This window comes from Oryctolagus cuniculus, chromosome X, assembly GCF_051225735.1.
Source record: "Oryctolagus cuniculus isolate XC-2025 breed Fujian yellow rabbit chromosome X, ASM5122573v1, whole genome shotgun sequence".
NCBI classification, from domain to species: domain Eukaryota; kingdom Metazoa; phylum Chordata; class Mammalia; order Lagomorpha; family Leporidae; genus Oryctolagus; species Oryctolagus cuniculus.
Genome location: NC_142888.1, coordinates 18,795,057 through 18,812,712, shown reverse-complemented (window position 1 = coordinate 18,812,712; position 17,656 = coordinate 18,795,057). Strand labels below are relative to the sequence as shown.

Here is a 17,656-nt window from a genome sequence, read left to right as displayed (position 1 = left end):
CGATATTTTTCTGCCAACAACAGCTAAATCTATGTCTCCCTTAATCTTCGGATTTTGAACACTGGGAAACTGACAGATCAAGCACACACCTTAAAAAGACTAGCAGTGATTTTTCAATTACATAGTAGCCTCACCTGGGTTCTTGTTATTCAAAGAATAACAAGCTAGCAAAACTAGCTTCACCTGGAAGACTGAGAACTGAAAATTCTCATATTCAAGTTAATTCAGGATAAGCAGCTGTTCTGTATGCACAGTTAAGTTTCAGAAGCAGAGAAGTTCTGATCAAGATGGCAGGGCATCAACTCGAAGAGCATGTTAGAGGAGCGAGAAAGCTTATATGAGAAAGTGAGGTGAGTTTTTTGTAAAGGAGGAGAGGGAATTGTTGGCATCTTGGTAGACTGGAGATTTTATGCTTGGTATATAAACTACAATTGCTGTTCAACTTAATACATTGTTGTCTTTTTGGAAGGTAGGTTTAACATTTTTAAGACAGATTATGAAGAGTGTTCAGGGCTACAATTGGTAGGTGATATCTCATGAATTTTTTAAACTATTGGCAATGTTTTTTAACTTGTTTTCAATTCACAAGATAAAATCATGCATATGTTTAGTAATACCTAGTCAAGGAAAAAGAAACATTTGCTCAAATAACATCTTCTCAGAACTTTCTTTCTGGAGTAGCATGAATTACCTATTAAATTTCAAAAAGTTCATAGAAAGCATATTTAAAGGAGTTTATTCTGGTACATAATTTGTGAAATCCAAAACTTCAAAAAATTCATAAAGTTACATATGAAAAAATTGCATGGATTTCAAAATAGTGCACAAGCTTTTAACTCCATTTCTCATGAACTTCTTGAAAGATTGTTGTATATTATCATACTTACTTGTGTCGTCACACCATTACTACCTTGTTATCCATCTATTTTGATGCCTGTTCCAGTGTTAATTTCAGGCTTCAAATACCTTTAAGAACTTCCAGTCAGAACCCATTCTTAAGCAGTTGGTGTCATAATTTCTCTCTGTAAATGAAGGCCAAGTCAGGATGAGAATAGTCTCATGTCTTACTGGATATTAGCAGTTCTCTTATTAATTTTAATAAATCAGTCTGCAGAGTTTCTGAGTTGTGGATATAGATTAGATCTACCTAGAGCAGTGATTTTCAAACTTCAGTATGTATTAGAATCACCTGGAAGTCTTGTAACACAGATTCTTAAGTCATAATCCAAGAGTCTCTGATTCTTTAAGTGTGGGTCAGGGCCCCAAATTTGCATTTTTAACAAGTTCACCTGAGGATCTGCTACTGCTGTTGACCCAGGGACCATACTTTGACAACTGCTGGTCTACAGAAGACAAGCAAGGGCTCTCTTTAGCTGGGATCTATTGATATGACTGTATGTACCTGTTGTAAAAATATTGAACCACACAGACTGCATATTGAGTGGCCCTGTACACTACTTCTTCACCTAGCCATCCTGGACCAACCCAAATCAGACATTGCTATAACACACTCATAAAAGATGCAGTTCCTCACAAAGCACTTAAAGGTATATCTATTCTTATTGGTTAGAGTCTGAGTTCAGTTTTATAAGATGAAAACAAAATCACACATAAAATATTGGGGGTCCAAATTTCAGATTTTCATGCAGTTCCCAGACTTCCAGTACCCAGAGATTAATATAGGCTGTGATACTATACAACTCTCCAGTACCTTGTGCAATCAAGCTGCACTGGCCTTCCTAGGCCTCTGTGATGCTGCAAGTCCTTTTCACAGGTGGGCTCTTCTGTCTAGAAAGTCTTTAACCTTTCCTTTTCACTACTTCTTATCAAGCTTTGGAGTTCTTCAAATATCATTACTGCCATAGTGCCTTTCCTACTTTGCAGACTCTGTCCTGTTGCTCTCGGTTCATAGCATGATCACAATTATAATTAACTAATGGCCTAAGAAATTACACGTATTAATTGTGGCCCTCACCTCCATGGAAGTTCGATATCCATCAGTTGTATACTTAATAAATACATGCACCCAGTTTTCAAGTCTGAAATCTCAAGCTATGTGTTTTGTGACAGTGTAATTAATGATGATTGTGTATTAACTTTGAGCCTGCCTAATGTATCCTTTGAAATGTGTATCAATCTAATTATAACGATTTTCTTGTCATAATTGTTGATGTAGCTTTTTCTCTAATATACTCTAAGGTACTTAAAAATCTGTGTAGGCATTCATTGTTGTCCATTCCTAACCAGTAAGAGTTTAATGCCCAGAAAGGAAATTCTATAAATATTTGTTAAATGAAATTTGTGTTTAAAAGCAAATTAAAAATTAAATCTCTTATTCTAATAAATTTCTTTTAAATCTAAATACTTTTCAGGTATAGGTAATCATGTGAGATTTTCCTTCAGTTTTTGAAATGTGAGATTTTTGGTTTAATGAGAATTTTTATTTAACAAACACCTGGGCAGGAGAATAATCATAAACAAAACAAAGAATGGTACTACTGGCATTTTTCATAAAATCTTACTAGGTTGGATTTCAAGGGATTGAATTAAACCCACAAAGTGAAATATTTATATATTTTGCCATGTTGGCTTGAAGTTGATTGTCTAAGGTTTAAACCATCAACTTTCATTTTTGTTTGCACTTAAATGTATGCTCCATTTTTGTTCCCAATAAAAAGAAAATGTCTACTTTTTGTGTTTGATAAATGAAAGTTTTTTTTTCTCACAGACTTCTGATTTCATTGTGCCTCAGGTAATGCATGTATCTAAAATATAAAAGGTCCATAAGTGTAGTTTACATTGTTTTAAACCCTCTTAGTTCTATGTTTATTTTGTGTGTTTAAATGTGCCAATTATGGCTCAATAGGCTAATCCTCCACCTTGCGGCGCCGGCACACCGGGTTCTAGTCCCGGTTGGGGCGCCGGATTCTGTCCCGGTTGCCCCTCTTCCAGGCCAGCTCTCTGCTATGGCCAGGGAGTGCAGTGGAGGATGGCCCAGGTGCTTGGGCCCTGCACCCCATGGGAGACCAGGAAAAGCACCTGGATCCTGGATCCTGCCATCGGATCAGCGCGGTGCGCCGGCTGCAGCGGCGGCCATTGGAGGGTGATCCAACGGCAAAAGGAAGACCTTTCTCTCTCTGTCTCTCTCTCTCACTGTCCACTCTGCCTGTCAAAAAATAAAAAAAAAAAATAAAATAAAATAAAAAAAAATGTGCCAATTAATGAAAACTAGTAAATAATTTATAAATCAGACTAATAAATTATTAATCAAATTATTCCCTCTTTATAAAGATCTCTTCTCAATGTCTTATTTCCAAAAATACTTCACACGTTATTTTCATAAAAAATGTATTTGCATTCCAATGGATAGTAACATTTCCCATTTGAGTTTCAGATTTTTGTAGAATTAGTGGTTGAAGTAAACTCAGTTTGTTTTCATCCTCCATATACCATCGCATTGTGTCACTGATGCTGGAAAGATAATTGATAATGTGTAACATTGGCATTGTAGGGCTTACTGTAGGGCTTATTGGTGGGACTTTGGAATTTAAATCTGTTACTCAGCACACGATTTTGTATCTCTTTTAAAACACCCTTTCACTGTATAAAAAATGACTTTAAAACTTAGTGGCAGGCTGGCGCCGCCACTCACTAGGATAATTCTCTGCCTGTGGCACTGGCACCCAGGGTTCTAGTCCTGGTAGAGTGCCAGATTCTGTCCCAGTTGCCCCTCTTCCAGTCCAGCTCTCTGCTGTGGCCCGGGAGTGCAGTGGAGGATGGCCCAGGTTGTTGGGCCCTGCATCCACATGGGAGACCAGGAGAAGCACCTGGCTCCTGGCTTCGGATCGGTGCAGCGCCAGAAAAAGGAAGACCTTTCTATCTATCTCTCTCTCTCACTGTCTAACTCTGCCTGTCAAAAAAATGAATAAATAAAAATAAAAAATAAAAAACAAACAAAAACTTAGTGGCTTAAAATAGCAATTTATAATGTAATGCCAGTTTTGTAAATGAAGAATAGAGGCAGGGCTCAGCCAGGTGCTTCTTCTCATCCCAGTGATGTAGGTGCTGTCATTCTTTGTTCTGCATTCATCTGAAAATTCACTTGTAAGGGAGCATTTCATCCTCCAGGGTTACTGGAGATACGGGCTCTAAATAATTAGCAGTCTGGACTGACCTCCGTTCCAGTATAGCATCTGAGCTCCAAAAAAGAGAATACAAATATTGCCACTTGTCTTACGTCCTATACTTGGAGTTGGTACAGTGTATACAGTGTAATTTTTGTCACATTCCAGTGGTCAAAATAGTCATCACGCTACAGAATATTCATGAGAATGAGAAAGAGACCCTATCTCCTGATGGGAACTGTGACAAAGGATTTCTGACTATCTTTAACCCCACAAATACTAAAATAATGGAAATATAACCAAACAGTTACCAAGGTATATTTCTAATTGTCACTAGAGATGGCTCACACTTTTAGTATGTTCACATTTTGTTGTCTATGTGAAGCTTTTTAGAAATATGGATTGTGAAATACAGCAATTCTGTATAATGATAGTTTTAGAATTGATTGATAATGGGTACTATTTATGTCCTTAAAGATGCCAGAAACAGTGACTATATCATAAATGATCAATGTCTACTGATTTACCTAATTTTGTTTCCAGTAATAAGTAGCTTTAGTAGAAAAATAATAAAAATTATTTTAAATTTTTAGCTTGCATAAAGTTCTGATGGATCTTCAGAATCAGAAACTGAAAGAATTGAATGACTGGCTAACAAAAACGGAAGAGAGAACAAGAAAAATGGAGGAAGAGCCTCTTGGACCTGATCTTGAAGATCTAAAACGTCAAGTACAACAACATAAGGTTTGTTTATTTTATGCTGTACTCTTTCTAGTAGAAAACAAAGTCTATGAGTATATGCATACCACATACACACAAACACAGATGTCATGGTTACATGTGGGAAAGAATTAGAGCTTCAAGTAATGAATACTTCAAGATTATTTTATCCAGTAGTTTAGCAGTCTTTGCTGCTATGGTTTGAACCTGCCACCTATCAATTTCAAATAATATTAAAAGGTGGGACATTTAAGAAGTGATTGCAGCATAGGAGTTCCTTCCTCCTTAATGGATTAAAGCCTCTAAAAAAATAAAGTATTCATGCAGTGTTGGGCTATCTCTTACCCTTCTGTCTTCTGCTGGGTGAGGACACAGCAAGAAGACTCTTAAAGAAGTTGATGCCTCGATCTCAGAATCCAGAACTGTGAGAGAATATATCTCTGAGGATTTTGAGCTACCTATTATCAGGAATTTTTGTTAGAGCAGCACAAAATAGACAAACAGTTTTTCAAATACGATGTAACTAGATTTTCATACTTTAGAGACGGTCATATTCCTTGAAAAGAACAACGTAGAGTATGTGATTTATTAAAACTATGATGTCCTGGAACAGAGATTTTATGGGGAATACTTGCAACGTAAATTTAAATAAGCTTAAGGTGCTTTGACATATTCCTACTTTTATTTCATAACACTTTACAACAGGGAATATTTATGAAAAATGAGGATCTGTAACATTGCTTTTCTATAAAATATCCTTTAATTTTAATATTTCCATCTTCAATTTAATGGCACTTTTGTAGTTATACTTTCTGGTTTTTGAAAAGCATTATTCTTTAAGTATGATTTCTACAAGAATATCTCTGACCCAGAGGGTGCTAATTTCTCATGAATTCCTTGAACTATTTAAAGTAGTTCTGAGTTTTGCTACTGGAACAAAAACTTGACCAGTCCACAGGGGCACACACAGAGAGGCCCCAGGATTAAGGATGCCACATTTAGGACATAAATATAAAAACAGCCTGTTAAATTTGAATTTCTTAAAAACACTAAATATGCTTTTAATGTAAGACTTCCCTAATTATTCATTGTTTACCTGCAATTTACAGTTTTTGGGTCACCCTTTATTTTATCTAATACTCAAGATCTGTGATTCTTATATTTATGGCTTTTAACTCGTACCTCCCAAATCTGCTTTTTTTGAACTTCATTCTTTATTTTTTCAACATTTTATTAAGTCTAACTTCACAGTTCTTCCATGCAGATAAAACACCTTTCTATGCTAAGGAAAATTTATTGTTTAATAAGCTTCAGATTTCAATGATAAATGATGCTGGCCCTTGCTATCCTGTACTTAAAGCAGTCCACTGGCCACAGCAGTTTACGATGAAGCATTAAAAGGGGAGTTATAACTTTGATGTTCCCATCCACTATATTGGCAGGAAAAAAAAACATTGTAATTATCATATGGATATTGTGACTATGAGTAACTTGGAGATTTTTTTTTTAATTTGGGAGGTGCAGAGGAAGAGAAAGAGCTCTCGTCTACTGGTTCACTTCCCAAATGTCCAAAAGGGTCCCTAGTCAGTGGCAAATCCAAGAATTCAATCCAGGTCTTCCACATGGATGGCAGAGACCCAACTACTGGAGCCATTACCTGTTTGTCGCTTCCCCTCTTCGTGGAGGAACGACACAGGACCCTGCGCTGTTCTTTTGTCTGCTCGGCCCTCCCCGGGTTTGCTGCTGGTTCTTCCCGGGTTGGCTACCGACCCTTCCACCTCCTGGAAGGGCGGCTCCCCCTGCCACTTTCCCCACTTCTGCGGGGGAGCGGCACACCGCCGGCCGGCTCTCTCGGGGGCTGCTCTCTCGGGGGCTGCTCAGGTGTTCCTTCAGATAGATGTTCCTGGTGCATGTTGTCTCTCTCCTCCTTTATAGTCCTCTTCCACCAATCCCAATTCTGCTACCCACATGCCGAGTATGCTGCTCTCCTCCAATCAGGAGCAAAATCAGCTCCTGCAGGTCATCACTCAAGTTGGCGAGAGGCAGCTGTGTAGAAGTTGTTACTCCCTTCTCAGCGCCATATTGTGGGAGAGCAGATGCATAGAATAAGTCTTAATTCCAGTAACAGTCTAGTCCGAGTTGCTCCCCACACCTGTTGCCCAATATCAGGAAGCTAAAATTGAAGCAGAGCTGGGAGTGAAACCCAGGACTCCAGTATGAGATGCAGGCATGCTGAGTGGCATCTTAACTGCTGCACCAAATTCCCATTAATCTCTTAGTTTTTTAATTGGACATTTGATAAAGAAGTTAGATGCAGTGTTATTTCTTTAATTTTACCATTTTGCCTGCATTTTGCCCCAGTAGACATTGTGCCTAGTCTGTTTCCAGACAGTGTTTGTGCATTCCAATGGCTTCTCTGTGTTTGAGGTCATTTGCTGGCTACAGAAATATCTCAGACAGTTTGCAGTAGACTAATGAGCATTGCCAGAGCTTCATTCAACCACTGAGTGATGGGAATTGATGGATAAATGTCATGCAATCCATTGATTGTCTCCTGGTGGGGCAACTTAAACACATGTTCTCTAGTGTCTTAGAGATTCTCTGGCAAGACTGAGCTCCAGATGTCCACAGGGAAACTTGATTCACATTCCCATGCTATCATAATGTTTAATGAGATCAGCTCCCAAATAAATCCTTCACTCCCAAATCTTGCACTCAGGATCTGCTTTGTGGAGAAACACAGCATAAGAAAACCTTTTCACCTGAGAAGCTGAAGTTCCTACTTCCAGTTCAACCACTGACTAAATTTGTGATTTTTTTTTTCAGAAAACAGTCTGAGTTTCTCCATATCTTGCCTTTATTATTGAACCAGTTGGTTTCTAGTATTCCTTCCAGTCAGGGTTTTATTATGTCCAATAGTTTTGGAATGTGAGGTATTTCGTAGAAGGACAAAACTAGGATAGTAACATTGCATCTCAGTAGGCAGGATGCTAGTGCTGGATGCCTGGAATGTAAAAAGGAAGTCAGGAAAAAGGCTGCAAAGGAGAAGTGGAAGACTGTTAGGGTAGCTATCGGCTACGTATGGATAATTCAAGACAAAGTGAGGAAAGGTCCTACTCAAGTCTCTGATCAAACTCTTCATTGCAGTAAGACCATGGAGTACCTTAATATTCTGGCAGTTACCTGAAATGTTTTATACTTTATTCTAGAAGATATTAAGTGAATGGGATGGGAAATATTTGATTAATAGGTTATAAAATTTGAATAGATTATTGATTACTTGAAAATATACCATTATTGATGAACATGAAATTAATTTGAGAAAATAATTTGAAACAAAAAAAGCAACAGGGTTGTATACAAGTTGATTAAGTGACATTTTATGTCCAGAACTTACTCATAGAAAGTTAATAAAGAGAAGAAAAAGAATGGCTTTGCTGACTCAGACAAGCAAGACAAACTTCTGTATTTAACTTGCAAACATACTTTAGGATAGGTTAAGTTTTATAAAATTAAAACAGCCAAAAGACACATAGAGAAGAGAAGGCCTGACAATTGTTAGAACTCTTTCATTATATGGAAATCATTTTGGTGAGAACAAAATGATTTAACAAAATCAAAAGGAGTTTAATTCATTTAAATATGATAGATATTATTTTAAAAGTGTACCCTAAAATATTTTTTAGTTAATCTTGCCATGTTTCATAAAAATAAAAGAAGATAAATATTCTTTTAGGTGAGTTCCAACTAAAGTCTTACTTAGTCATTGATTAAAGTCTTACTTAGTCATTGATTAAAATTACAGCTTTTCACTCAAATATTGTAAATTGATAAACATGTATGACAACAAAACACATCAGCAACTTTGTTGTATTCAAAAACATAACTACTGCCCCCCTCACTTCACCAAACATCTAACCATCTAAATATTGTAGCATGCATCGAAAGATAATAAATCTTTGAGTCTTCCTCATTTTCTTTCTTAAAAGCATGATTACAAGTAACAAAATTTAAAATGCAGGGATTTTTGGTTGTTTTTTTTTTTTGTTGGAAATTGATTTAAATTCTGCTCAGATCAGAGGGTATGTGAGCTATCACAGTTGAAGGGCAAGATAAAAATGTTTGCAGATATTGCAAGTATGTCGTGAATATTAAAGATCTACCTCTGTATGTTCTGTGAAAGGATCTTTTGCTGTCATAATTTCAACAGCATTTTTTTAAGCAGGAAGGAAATTGAACAACTGTGAAATGTTGTGAAGATAAGTCACTTACTGAATTTGCCAGTTAGGCAAGGTAAAGCAATTGATCCTATTTTGGTGGTTACTATTAAATAGAGCCAAATTGTTAACTCTGGGTAATTGAGAAAAGTTCAATAGGCTGCAAAATTTGGAAGAGACCATGAATTCTTTATAGCTATTGCATTGGGGAGAGAATTTCAAGGTTCATTTTAGATTTGAGGCATCCAAGTATGATTGTGTCTGAGGAGTGAACAAATTGGACTCCTCATTCCCCATGAAGAAACATGTTAGAAATAATTGTGGCTCATCAATTCTAGCTTCTGGGGTTGGCTTTTGAGTGACATTGATAAGGAGGGGAGAAAGGACTTCCTTTCAAGGAGTGGTTATTATTACAATATTGAGGAGTATTGAGGAATAAATCCTATTGTGGTCTTTAGCTTTGATTAAAGGGAAATAAGCTTGCCATTTTAGAGGGTGTTTTAAGCCAAAGGAAAATATTTGGTGGTGGAATGTTTTGTCTCAGAGCATAGTCTGACTAAAATAGAATTTGAAGTTTTTTTTTTCTATCCAGTTTTCAAATATTTTGAAAGATTCAGACTTTTGTCTTATGTAGGTTGTCTTAGGGACAACATCAACAAAGTCCTGCCTATGCAAGTTATTAGAATTTGCAGATACAAATGTAACATGTGCACTATTTTCTGACCTCAGTGAATGTTCTTAGTTAAATATGAATTAATCCAAACTAAACAACCTCTTAGAAACTTGGTCACCGATCCTTAAAGCTCAGTTAACCTTAAACAATGAGGATGCCAAGATTGTGACAACATTTCATCTGGTGACCATTAAAATGATCTTCATGTTCACATAACAGGGAGTGTTTAGGTGTAATCCTGCCAAAAGTTCTGACATTTCATTTCATTATGTTCTATTCCATATCACTGGACAAAGACTCAATGAAGCACATAAATGTTGGGAAGAATAAGAGAGGAACCATATATGAAATCTCCAAGAAGCTACATTCTTTTTTTTTTTTTTTTTTGGTTGGAGGATGTCTGTGTGTAGAGTTTATCAAGACTGATTCCTATGCACAAAGCTGTTCCTTGGTGCTGTCGCCTGGCCCCCAGCACATCCTCTCTATATCAGAGGTCAAAGTGCCTGGGATGGTACCGTAAAGATTTTTTTTTTAACTTTTATTTAATGAATATAAATTTCCAAAGTACAGAATATTGATTACAATGGCTTCCCCCCATAACGTCCCTCCAACCCGCAACCCTCCCCTTATCCACTCCCTCTCCCCTTCCATTCATATCAAGATTCATTTTCGATTCTCTTTATATACAGAAGATCAGTTTAGCATACATTAAGTAAAGATTTCAACAGTTTGCTCCCACACAGAAACATAAAGTGAAAAATACCGTTTGAGTACTAGTTATAGCATTAGATCTCAATGTACAGCACACTAAGGACAAAGATCCTACATGAGGAGTAAGTGCACAGTGACTCCTGTTGTTGACTTAACAAATTGACACTCTTGTTTATGGCCTCAGTATTCACCCTAGGCTCTTGTCATGAGCTGCCAAGGCTATGGAAGCCCCCTGAGTTCACTGACTCTGATCATTTTTAGACAAGGCCATGGTCAAAGTGGAAGTTCTCTCCTCCTTTCAGAGAAAGGTACCTCCTTCTTTGATGACCCGTTCTTTCCACTGGGATCTCACTCGTGGAGATCTTTCATTTAGGTTTTTTTTTCCCCCAGAGTGTCTTGGCTTTCCATGCCTGAAATACTCTCATGGGCATTTCAGCCGGATCTGCATGTCTTAAGGGCTGATTATGAGGCAGAGTGCTGTTAGGACATTTGCCATTGTATGGGTCTGCTGTGTATCTCACTTCCCATGTTGGATCATTCTCTCTCTTTTTGATTCTATCAGCTAGTATTTGCAGACACTATTCTTGTTTATTTGATCCCTTTGGTTCTTAGTCCTATCATTGTGATCAATTGTGAACAGAAATTGATCACTGGGACTAGTGAGATGGCATTGGTACATGCCACCTCGATGGGATTGAATTCGAATCCCCTGTTATGTTTCTAACTCTACTGTTTGAGGTAAGTCAGCTTGAGCATGTCCCGAATTGCACATCTCTTCCCTCTCTTATTCCCACTCTTATATTTAACAGCAATCACTTTTCAGTTAAGTTTCAGCACTTAAGAAGAATTGTGTATTGATTACAGTATTCAACCAAAAGTATTAAGTAGAACAAACAAACAAAAAATACTAAGAGGGATAACATATTAAGCTGCTCATCAACAGTCAGGGTGACGGCTGATCAAGTCATCGTTTCTCATAGTGTTCATTTCACTTTAACAGGTTTCCTTTTTGGTGCTCAGTTAGTTGTCACCTATCAAGGAGAACAAGTGGTATTTGTCCCTTTGGGATTGGCTTATTTCACTCAACATAATGTTTCAAGAAGCTACATTCTAGTACATCAGATAAAGACACAGAAAACAAGTGCCTATTTAAAAGGTGGATTATAGCAAGTGAAATGACATTTAAAAATAGTAATATTTTTAGCCAAAGCAAATAAGGTGGCAAAAGGCAGGGTATCTCATTCACCTGGATCATATGTTAGAGTTAACAATACACTTGTACTATACTCAGTGCCAGAGAACTAAAGACTGATGGTGAAAGGGCTTGTGTATAAGACTGTATTGTTTGCATTTATTCTTTTTTATGATTTATTTATTTGAAAGGCAGAGTTTCAGAGAGGGAGAGAGAAAAGCAGAGAAAAAGAGAAGGAGGGAGGTCATCCATCCCCTGGTTCACTCCCCCAGATGATTGCAACAGCTAGAGCTGAGCTAATCCAAAGCCAGGAGCCTGGAGCTTCTTCTGGGTCACCAATGAGAGTACAGGAACCCAAGGACTTGGGCTGTGTTCTACCGCTTTCCCAAGCCATAGAAGAGAGTTGGATTGGAAATAGTGCAGCCGGGACTTGAACTGGCACCCATATGGTACGCTGGCACTTCAGGCGGTCAATTTACCCACTGTGCCACAGGAGTGGGATGGCTGGATCATGTTAGGTCTATATTCAGATTTCTGAGGTGCCTCTATAGTGTCTTCCACAGTGGCTGAACCAGTTTGCATTCCCACCAACAGTGAATGAGGGTACCTTTTCCCCACATCCTCACCAGCATTTGTCATTTGCTGATTTCTCTATGAGAGCCATTCTAACTGGAATGAGGTGAAACCTCATTATGGCTTTGGTTTGTATTTTCCTCATGGGTAGTGATCATGAGCATTTTTTTTTGACAGGCAGAGTTAGAGAGAAAGGTCTTCCTTTTTCCGTTGGTCCACCCCCTAAGTGGCCCCTACGGCCAGTGCATTGTGGCCAGTGTGCTGCGCCGATCAGAAGCCAGGAGCCAGGTGCTTCCTCCTGGTCTCCCATGGGGTACAGGGGCCCAAGCACGTGGGCCATCCTCCACTGCCTTCCCGGGCCACAGCAGAGAGCTGGACTGGAAGAGGAGCAACCGGGACAGAATCCAGCACCCCGACTGGGACTAGAACCGGGGGTGCCGGCACTGCAGGCAGAGGATTAGCCTAGTGAGCCATGGCGCCAGCCAATCATGAGCATTTTCTCAAGTTTCTATTGGCTTAATTTCCTCTTTTGAAAAATGCCTGTTACTGTCCTTTGCCAATTTCTTAACTGGAATGTTTGTTTTGTTGTTTTGAATCTCTTGAGGTCTTTATAGATTCTGGATGGTAACCCTTTATCATTTGTGTAGTTTGCAAATATTTTCTCCATTCTCTCAGTTGCCTCTTTACTTTGCTGAGTGTTTCTTTTGCAGTGCAGAAGATTGTCAGCTTGATGTATTCCCATTTGTCAATATGGCTTTGATTGCTTTTGCTTCTGGGGTCTTTTCCAAGAAGTGTTTCCCTATGTTGATGTCCTGCATAGCTTCTCCCAATGTTCTCTAGTAATTTGATGGTATTGGGTCATGGATTTAGGTCTTTGATCCATTTTTCAGTGGATTTTTGTGTAAGGTGTAAGGTAGGGGTCTACTTCGTATTTCGGCAGGTGGAGATCCAGTTTCCCCAGCACCATTTGCTAAACAGACTGTCATTCTCCCATGGATTGATTTTAGCTCCTTTGTCAAAAATAGCTTGGTTGTAGATGCATGGATTGATTTTTGGAGTCTGTGTTCTGTTCCATTGATATACAAATCTCTTTTTGTTCCAGTACCAGGATGTTTTAGATTTTAAGTGTCCTGTAATATGTCTTGAAATCTGGTGTTGTGATGTCCCCAGCTTTGCTTTTTTTAAGAACAAACATTTTAGTAATTCTGACTAGTTCAGTTACTTAAGCAGGCTTCATTTTGCCACATTTATGACAAGATTATGAAGCCCATGAAATTTTCTCCAAGCATGGAAAGCCAAGACAATGTGGCAAAAAAAAAAAATGACCTAAATGAAAGATTTCTGTGAGTGAGATCCCAGTGGAAAGAACATGCCATCAAAGAAGGAGGTACCTTTCTCTGAAGGGAAGAGAGAACTTCCACTTTGACTATGGCCTTGTCTAAGATCGGAGTTGGTGAACTCAAGAGGCTTCCATAGCCTTGACAGCTCATCACAAGAGTCTCCGGTGATTACTGATGTCTTAAATAAGAGTGTCAATTGTTAAATCAACAACAGGAGTCACTGTGCACCTGCTCTCCGTGTAGGACCTCTGCTCTCAATGTATTGTAATATGAGAATTAATGGTGGGACTAGGGAAGATGGCGGAATAGAGAGGGAGGGAGCACAGCGAAGCTCCACTAAGGGAAGGTTCAAAGAGGGATGAAAATTTGTAGTTTTTAAGCCCTTCCTCAAACTGGAGTGTTGGGGTGGACACGCGGGGAGGACGCGGACGCCTGGGACTCAGGACACCAGCAGGAGTGTGTATGCACCAGCGCTGGAGGTCGAGGTGAGACGGGGCACTCGCCCAGCACCGCGGCACAGCTGCCGCCGCCCCTCCCCCAACACATCCTGGGACGGACACTGGGACATGCACGACTGAGTGGGGGAGGAAATAGAGAACGGAACAGAGTGAGTGGCGCCGGCGGAGAGAGTGCACGATTCAGGGACACTAACTGAGAGACTGAGTAAGCCAGTGTCTCTTGGCGCCTCCCCGGAGCTCCAGCGGGCAGGAAGCAGCCATTTTTTTTGTTTACATTCGGGCTTAAAGGAGAACTATCTTTGCCTCCACACTAACCTTCGGAGGCGGAGCCCAAAGGTGGAGCTGAGGGTGCTCGAGGGAGGGCAGCCCGAAGCCCTGAGACCTGACTACTCAAGTTACTGAATAGAGCCTCCTGGTGGGGAAAAAGCACAGGATCCAGAGCTGCAGTGGGCAGAGAGCAGCCATCCTGTCTGTTTACCTGCGGGCTGTGTAGAGCAGCCTGGTTACACAGGATATTGGTAGAGACTCACAGCAGCCTATAGTAGAGGGAAATCAACCCGAAAAATCACCCAGATGGAATGCCAAAAAACAAAACCAAAAACAAAAAAAACATAGAAGATAATATAAATTTGCCAATGGAGCAGGCTAAACCAACAGAGGCAGAAGAAGAAGAAGTTGAAAACATGCCAGAAAAAGAATTCAGAAAATTAATAATCAGAATACTTAGAAATAATGAGAAATAGTGTCAAGAGCTGAATGAAAAACAAGCCCAAGGATTAGAGATCTTAAAGAGAAGCCAGAATGAGATACTAGAACTGAAAAACTCAATTGACCATATAAAAAACACCGTGGAATCCCTCGGAAATCGAACAGATGAAATAGAAGACCGAATATCAGAATTCGAAGACAAACTTCCAGAAATAATACAGTCAGTTCAATCGCAGGAAGAAGAAATTAAAAAATTAAAAAACACGGTCGGAGACCTACAAGATTCAATCAAACGGTGTAATGTTCGGATAATAGGAGTCCCTGAGGGGGTGGAAAGAGAGAATGGATTAGACGGTGTCTTCAACGAAATAATATCAGAAAACTTTAAACAAAGGCAGCTGGATAACAACACACAAATACAACAGATAACCAGGACCCCGAACAGAGTAGACCAGAAGAGAAATTCACCACGACACGTTGTGGCAACACTCAGTTCAGTGACACACAAAGAACAAATCCTAAAATGTGCCAGAGAAAAGTGACAAATCACATTCAGGGGTAAGTCAATCAGACTCACCCCAGACTTCTCATCGCAAACACTATAGGCAAGGAGACAATGGCATGATATATTCCAAGTTTTAAAAGACAAACAATGCCAACCTAGAATACTATATCCTGCAAAGCTATCATTTGTGAATGAAGGGGAAATAAAGATCTTCCACGACAAACAGAAACTGAAAGAATTTGTATCCACGCGTCCAACCCTACAACACTTGCTCAAAGACGTGCTGCACACAGAAATACAAAAACAAGAACTTCACTGCAAAAAAAAGCGAATGTAGAGTAACCCACAAACAAAGTTCAAAATACATAAACAGCTCGTTTCAGGAAACATGAAGGGAAAAAGACAGTACTTAACAGTAATCACATTGAATGTGAATGGTCTTAATTCCACGACAAAGAGGCACAGACTAGCGGATTGGATAAAACAAGAGGATCCAACTATATGCTGCCTTCAGGAGACACACCTCATCAGCAAAGATGCACGCAGACTGAAAGTGAAAGGATGGAAAAAGATACTCCAAGCTAATGGAAATCAAAAAAGAGCTGGTGTGGCCATCCTAATATCAGACAAAATAGACTTTAACATAAAAACTATTAAAAGAGACAGAGAAGGGCACTATATAATGATTAAAGGATCTATCCAACAGGAAGACATTACTATTATAAATGTATACGCACCTAATTACAGGGCGCCTGGCTACCTGAAAGAATTACTAAAGGATTTAAAGGGCGATATAGACTCAAATACAATAGTAACAGGGGACTTCAACACCCCACTCTCACCAATGGACAGATCAACCAGACAGAAATTCAACAAGGAAACAACTGAGCTAATTGACGCCATAGACCAAATAGACCTAATAGATATCTTCAGAACCCTCCACCCCACAGACACAGAGTTCACGTATTTCTCCCCAGTACATGGAACATTCTCTAGGATTGACCATATACTAGGCCATAAAGGGAGCCTCAACAAGTTCAAAAAAATTGAAACTATACCATGCAGCTTCTCAGACCATAGTGCAGTGAAACTTGAAATCAACAACCCAAGAATCTCTACACCATATGCAAATATATGGAGAATGGACAACATGATCCTAAATGAACAGTGGGTCATCGAAGAAATTAAAAGAGAAATCAAAAGATTTCTAGAAACAAATGAAAATGATAACACAACCTATCAAAACCTGTGGGACACAGCAAAAGCAGTGCTAAGAGGAAAGTTTATAGCAATTAGTGCCTACATCAAGAAGCTGGAAAGGAACCAAACAAATGAACTCTCCATGCACCTCAAGGAACTAGAAAAACAGCAGCAAATCAAGCCCAAATCCAAAAGGAGGAAAGAAATACTAAAGATCAGAGAAGAAATAAACAGAATTGAAACAAAAAAAAAAAACAATACAAAAGATCAACAAAACCAGGAGCTGGTTCTTTGAAAAAATAAACAAAATTGACACACCATTGGCCCAACTAACCAAAAAAAGGAGAGAGAAGACCCAAATCTGTAAAATCAAAGATAGTAATGGAAATGTAACAACTGACACAATAGAAATAAAAAGAATCATCAGAAACTACTACAAAGAGATGTATGCTAACAAATTGGGGAACCTGGAAGAAATGGATAGATTCCTGGACAAATGCAACCTTCCTAAACTGAGCCGTGAAGATATAGAAAATCTAAACAGACCCATAACCATGGAAGAAATTGAATCAGTAATAAACGTACTACCGAAAAAGAAGAGCCCAGGACCGGATGGCTTCACTGCCGAATTTTACCAGGCATTTAGAGAACAACTAACCCCAGTTCTTCTCAAATTATTCCAAACGATTGAAAGAGAGGGAATCCTCCCAAATTCCTTCTACAAAGCCAATATCACCTTAATTCCTAAGCCCGGAAAAGACACAGCAGAGAAAGAAAACTACAGACCTATCTCCCTGATGAACATAGATGCAAAAATACTCAATAAAATTCTGGCAAACCGAATCCAACTACACATCAGAAAGATCATTGACCCGGACCAAGTGGGATTTCTCCCTGGTATGCAGGGATGGTTCAATATTCGAAAGTCAATCAGCGTAATCCAGCACATTAACAAATTGAGAAACAAAAATCATATGGTTATCTCAATAGATGCAGAGAAAGCATTTGACAAAATACAACACCCCTTCATGATGAAAACCCTAAGCAAATTGGGGTTAGAAGGAACATTCCTCAACACAATTAAGGCAATCTATGATAAACCAAAGGCCAGCATCATATTGAATGGGGAAAAGTTGGAGGCATTTCCATTGAGAACTGGCACCAGACAGGGATGCCCACTCTCACCATTGCTATTCAATATAGTCCTAGAAGTCTTAGCCAGAGCCATCAGGCAA

The 17,656-nt window shown here is 39.0% G+C and overlaps 1 protein-coding gene across 15 annotated transcripts in view; it reads left to right on the top strand.

The window, feature by feature from the left end:
* The window catches only part of DMD (dystrophin), a 2,249,390-nt gene that overhangs the window by 710,466 nt on the left and 1,521,268 nt on the right, over positions 1–17,656 (top strand). For all 15 annotated transcript variants that reach the window (XM_070067426.2, XM_051827673.3, XM_070067427.2 and 12 more), the window contains one exon: positions 4,718–4,868. In XM_070067426.2, coding sequence (XP_069923527.2) covers positions 4,718–4,868 — 151 coding nt within the window. The remainder of the gene's footprint in view (positions 1–4,717; positions 4,869–17,656) is intronic.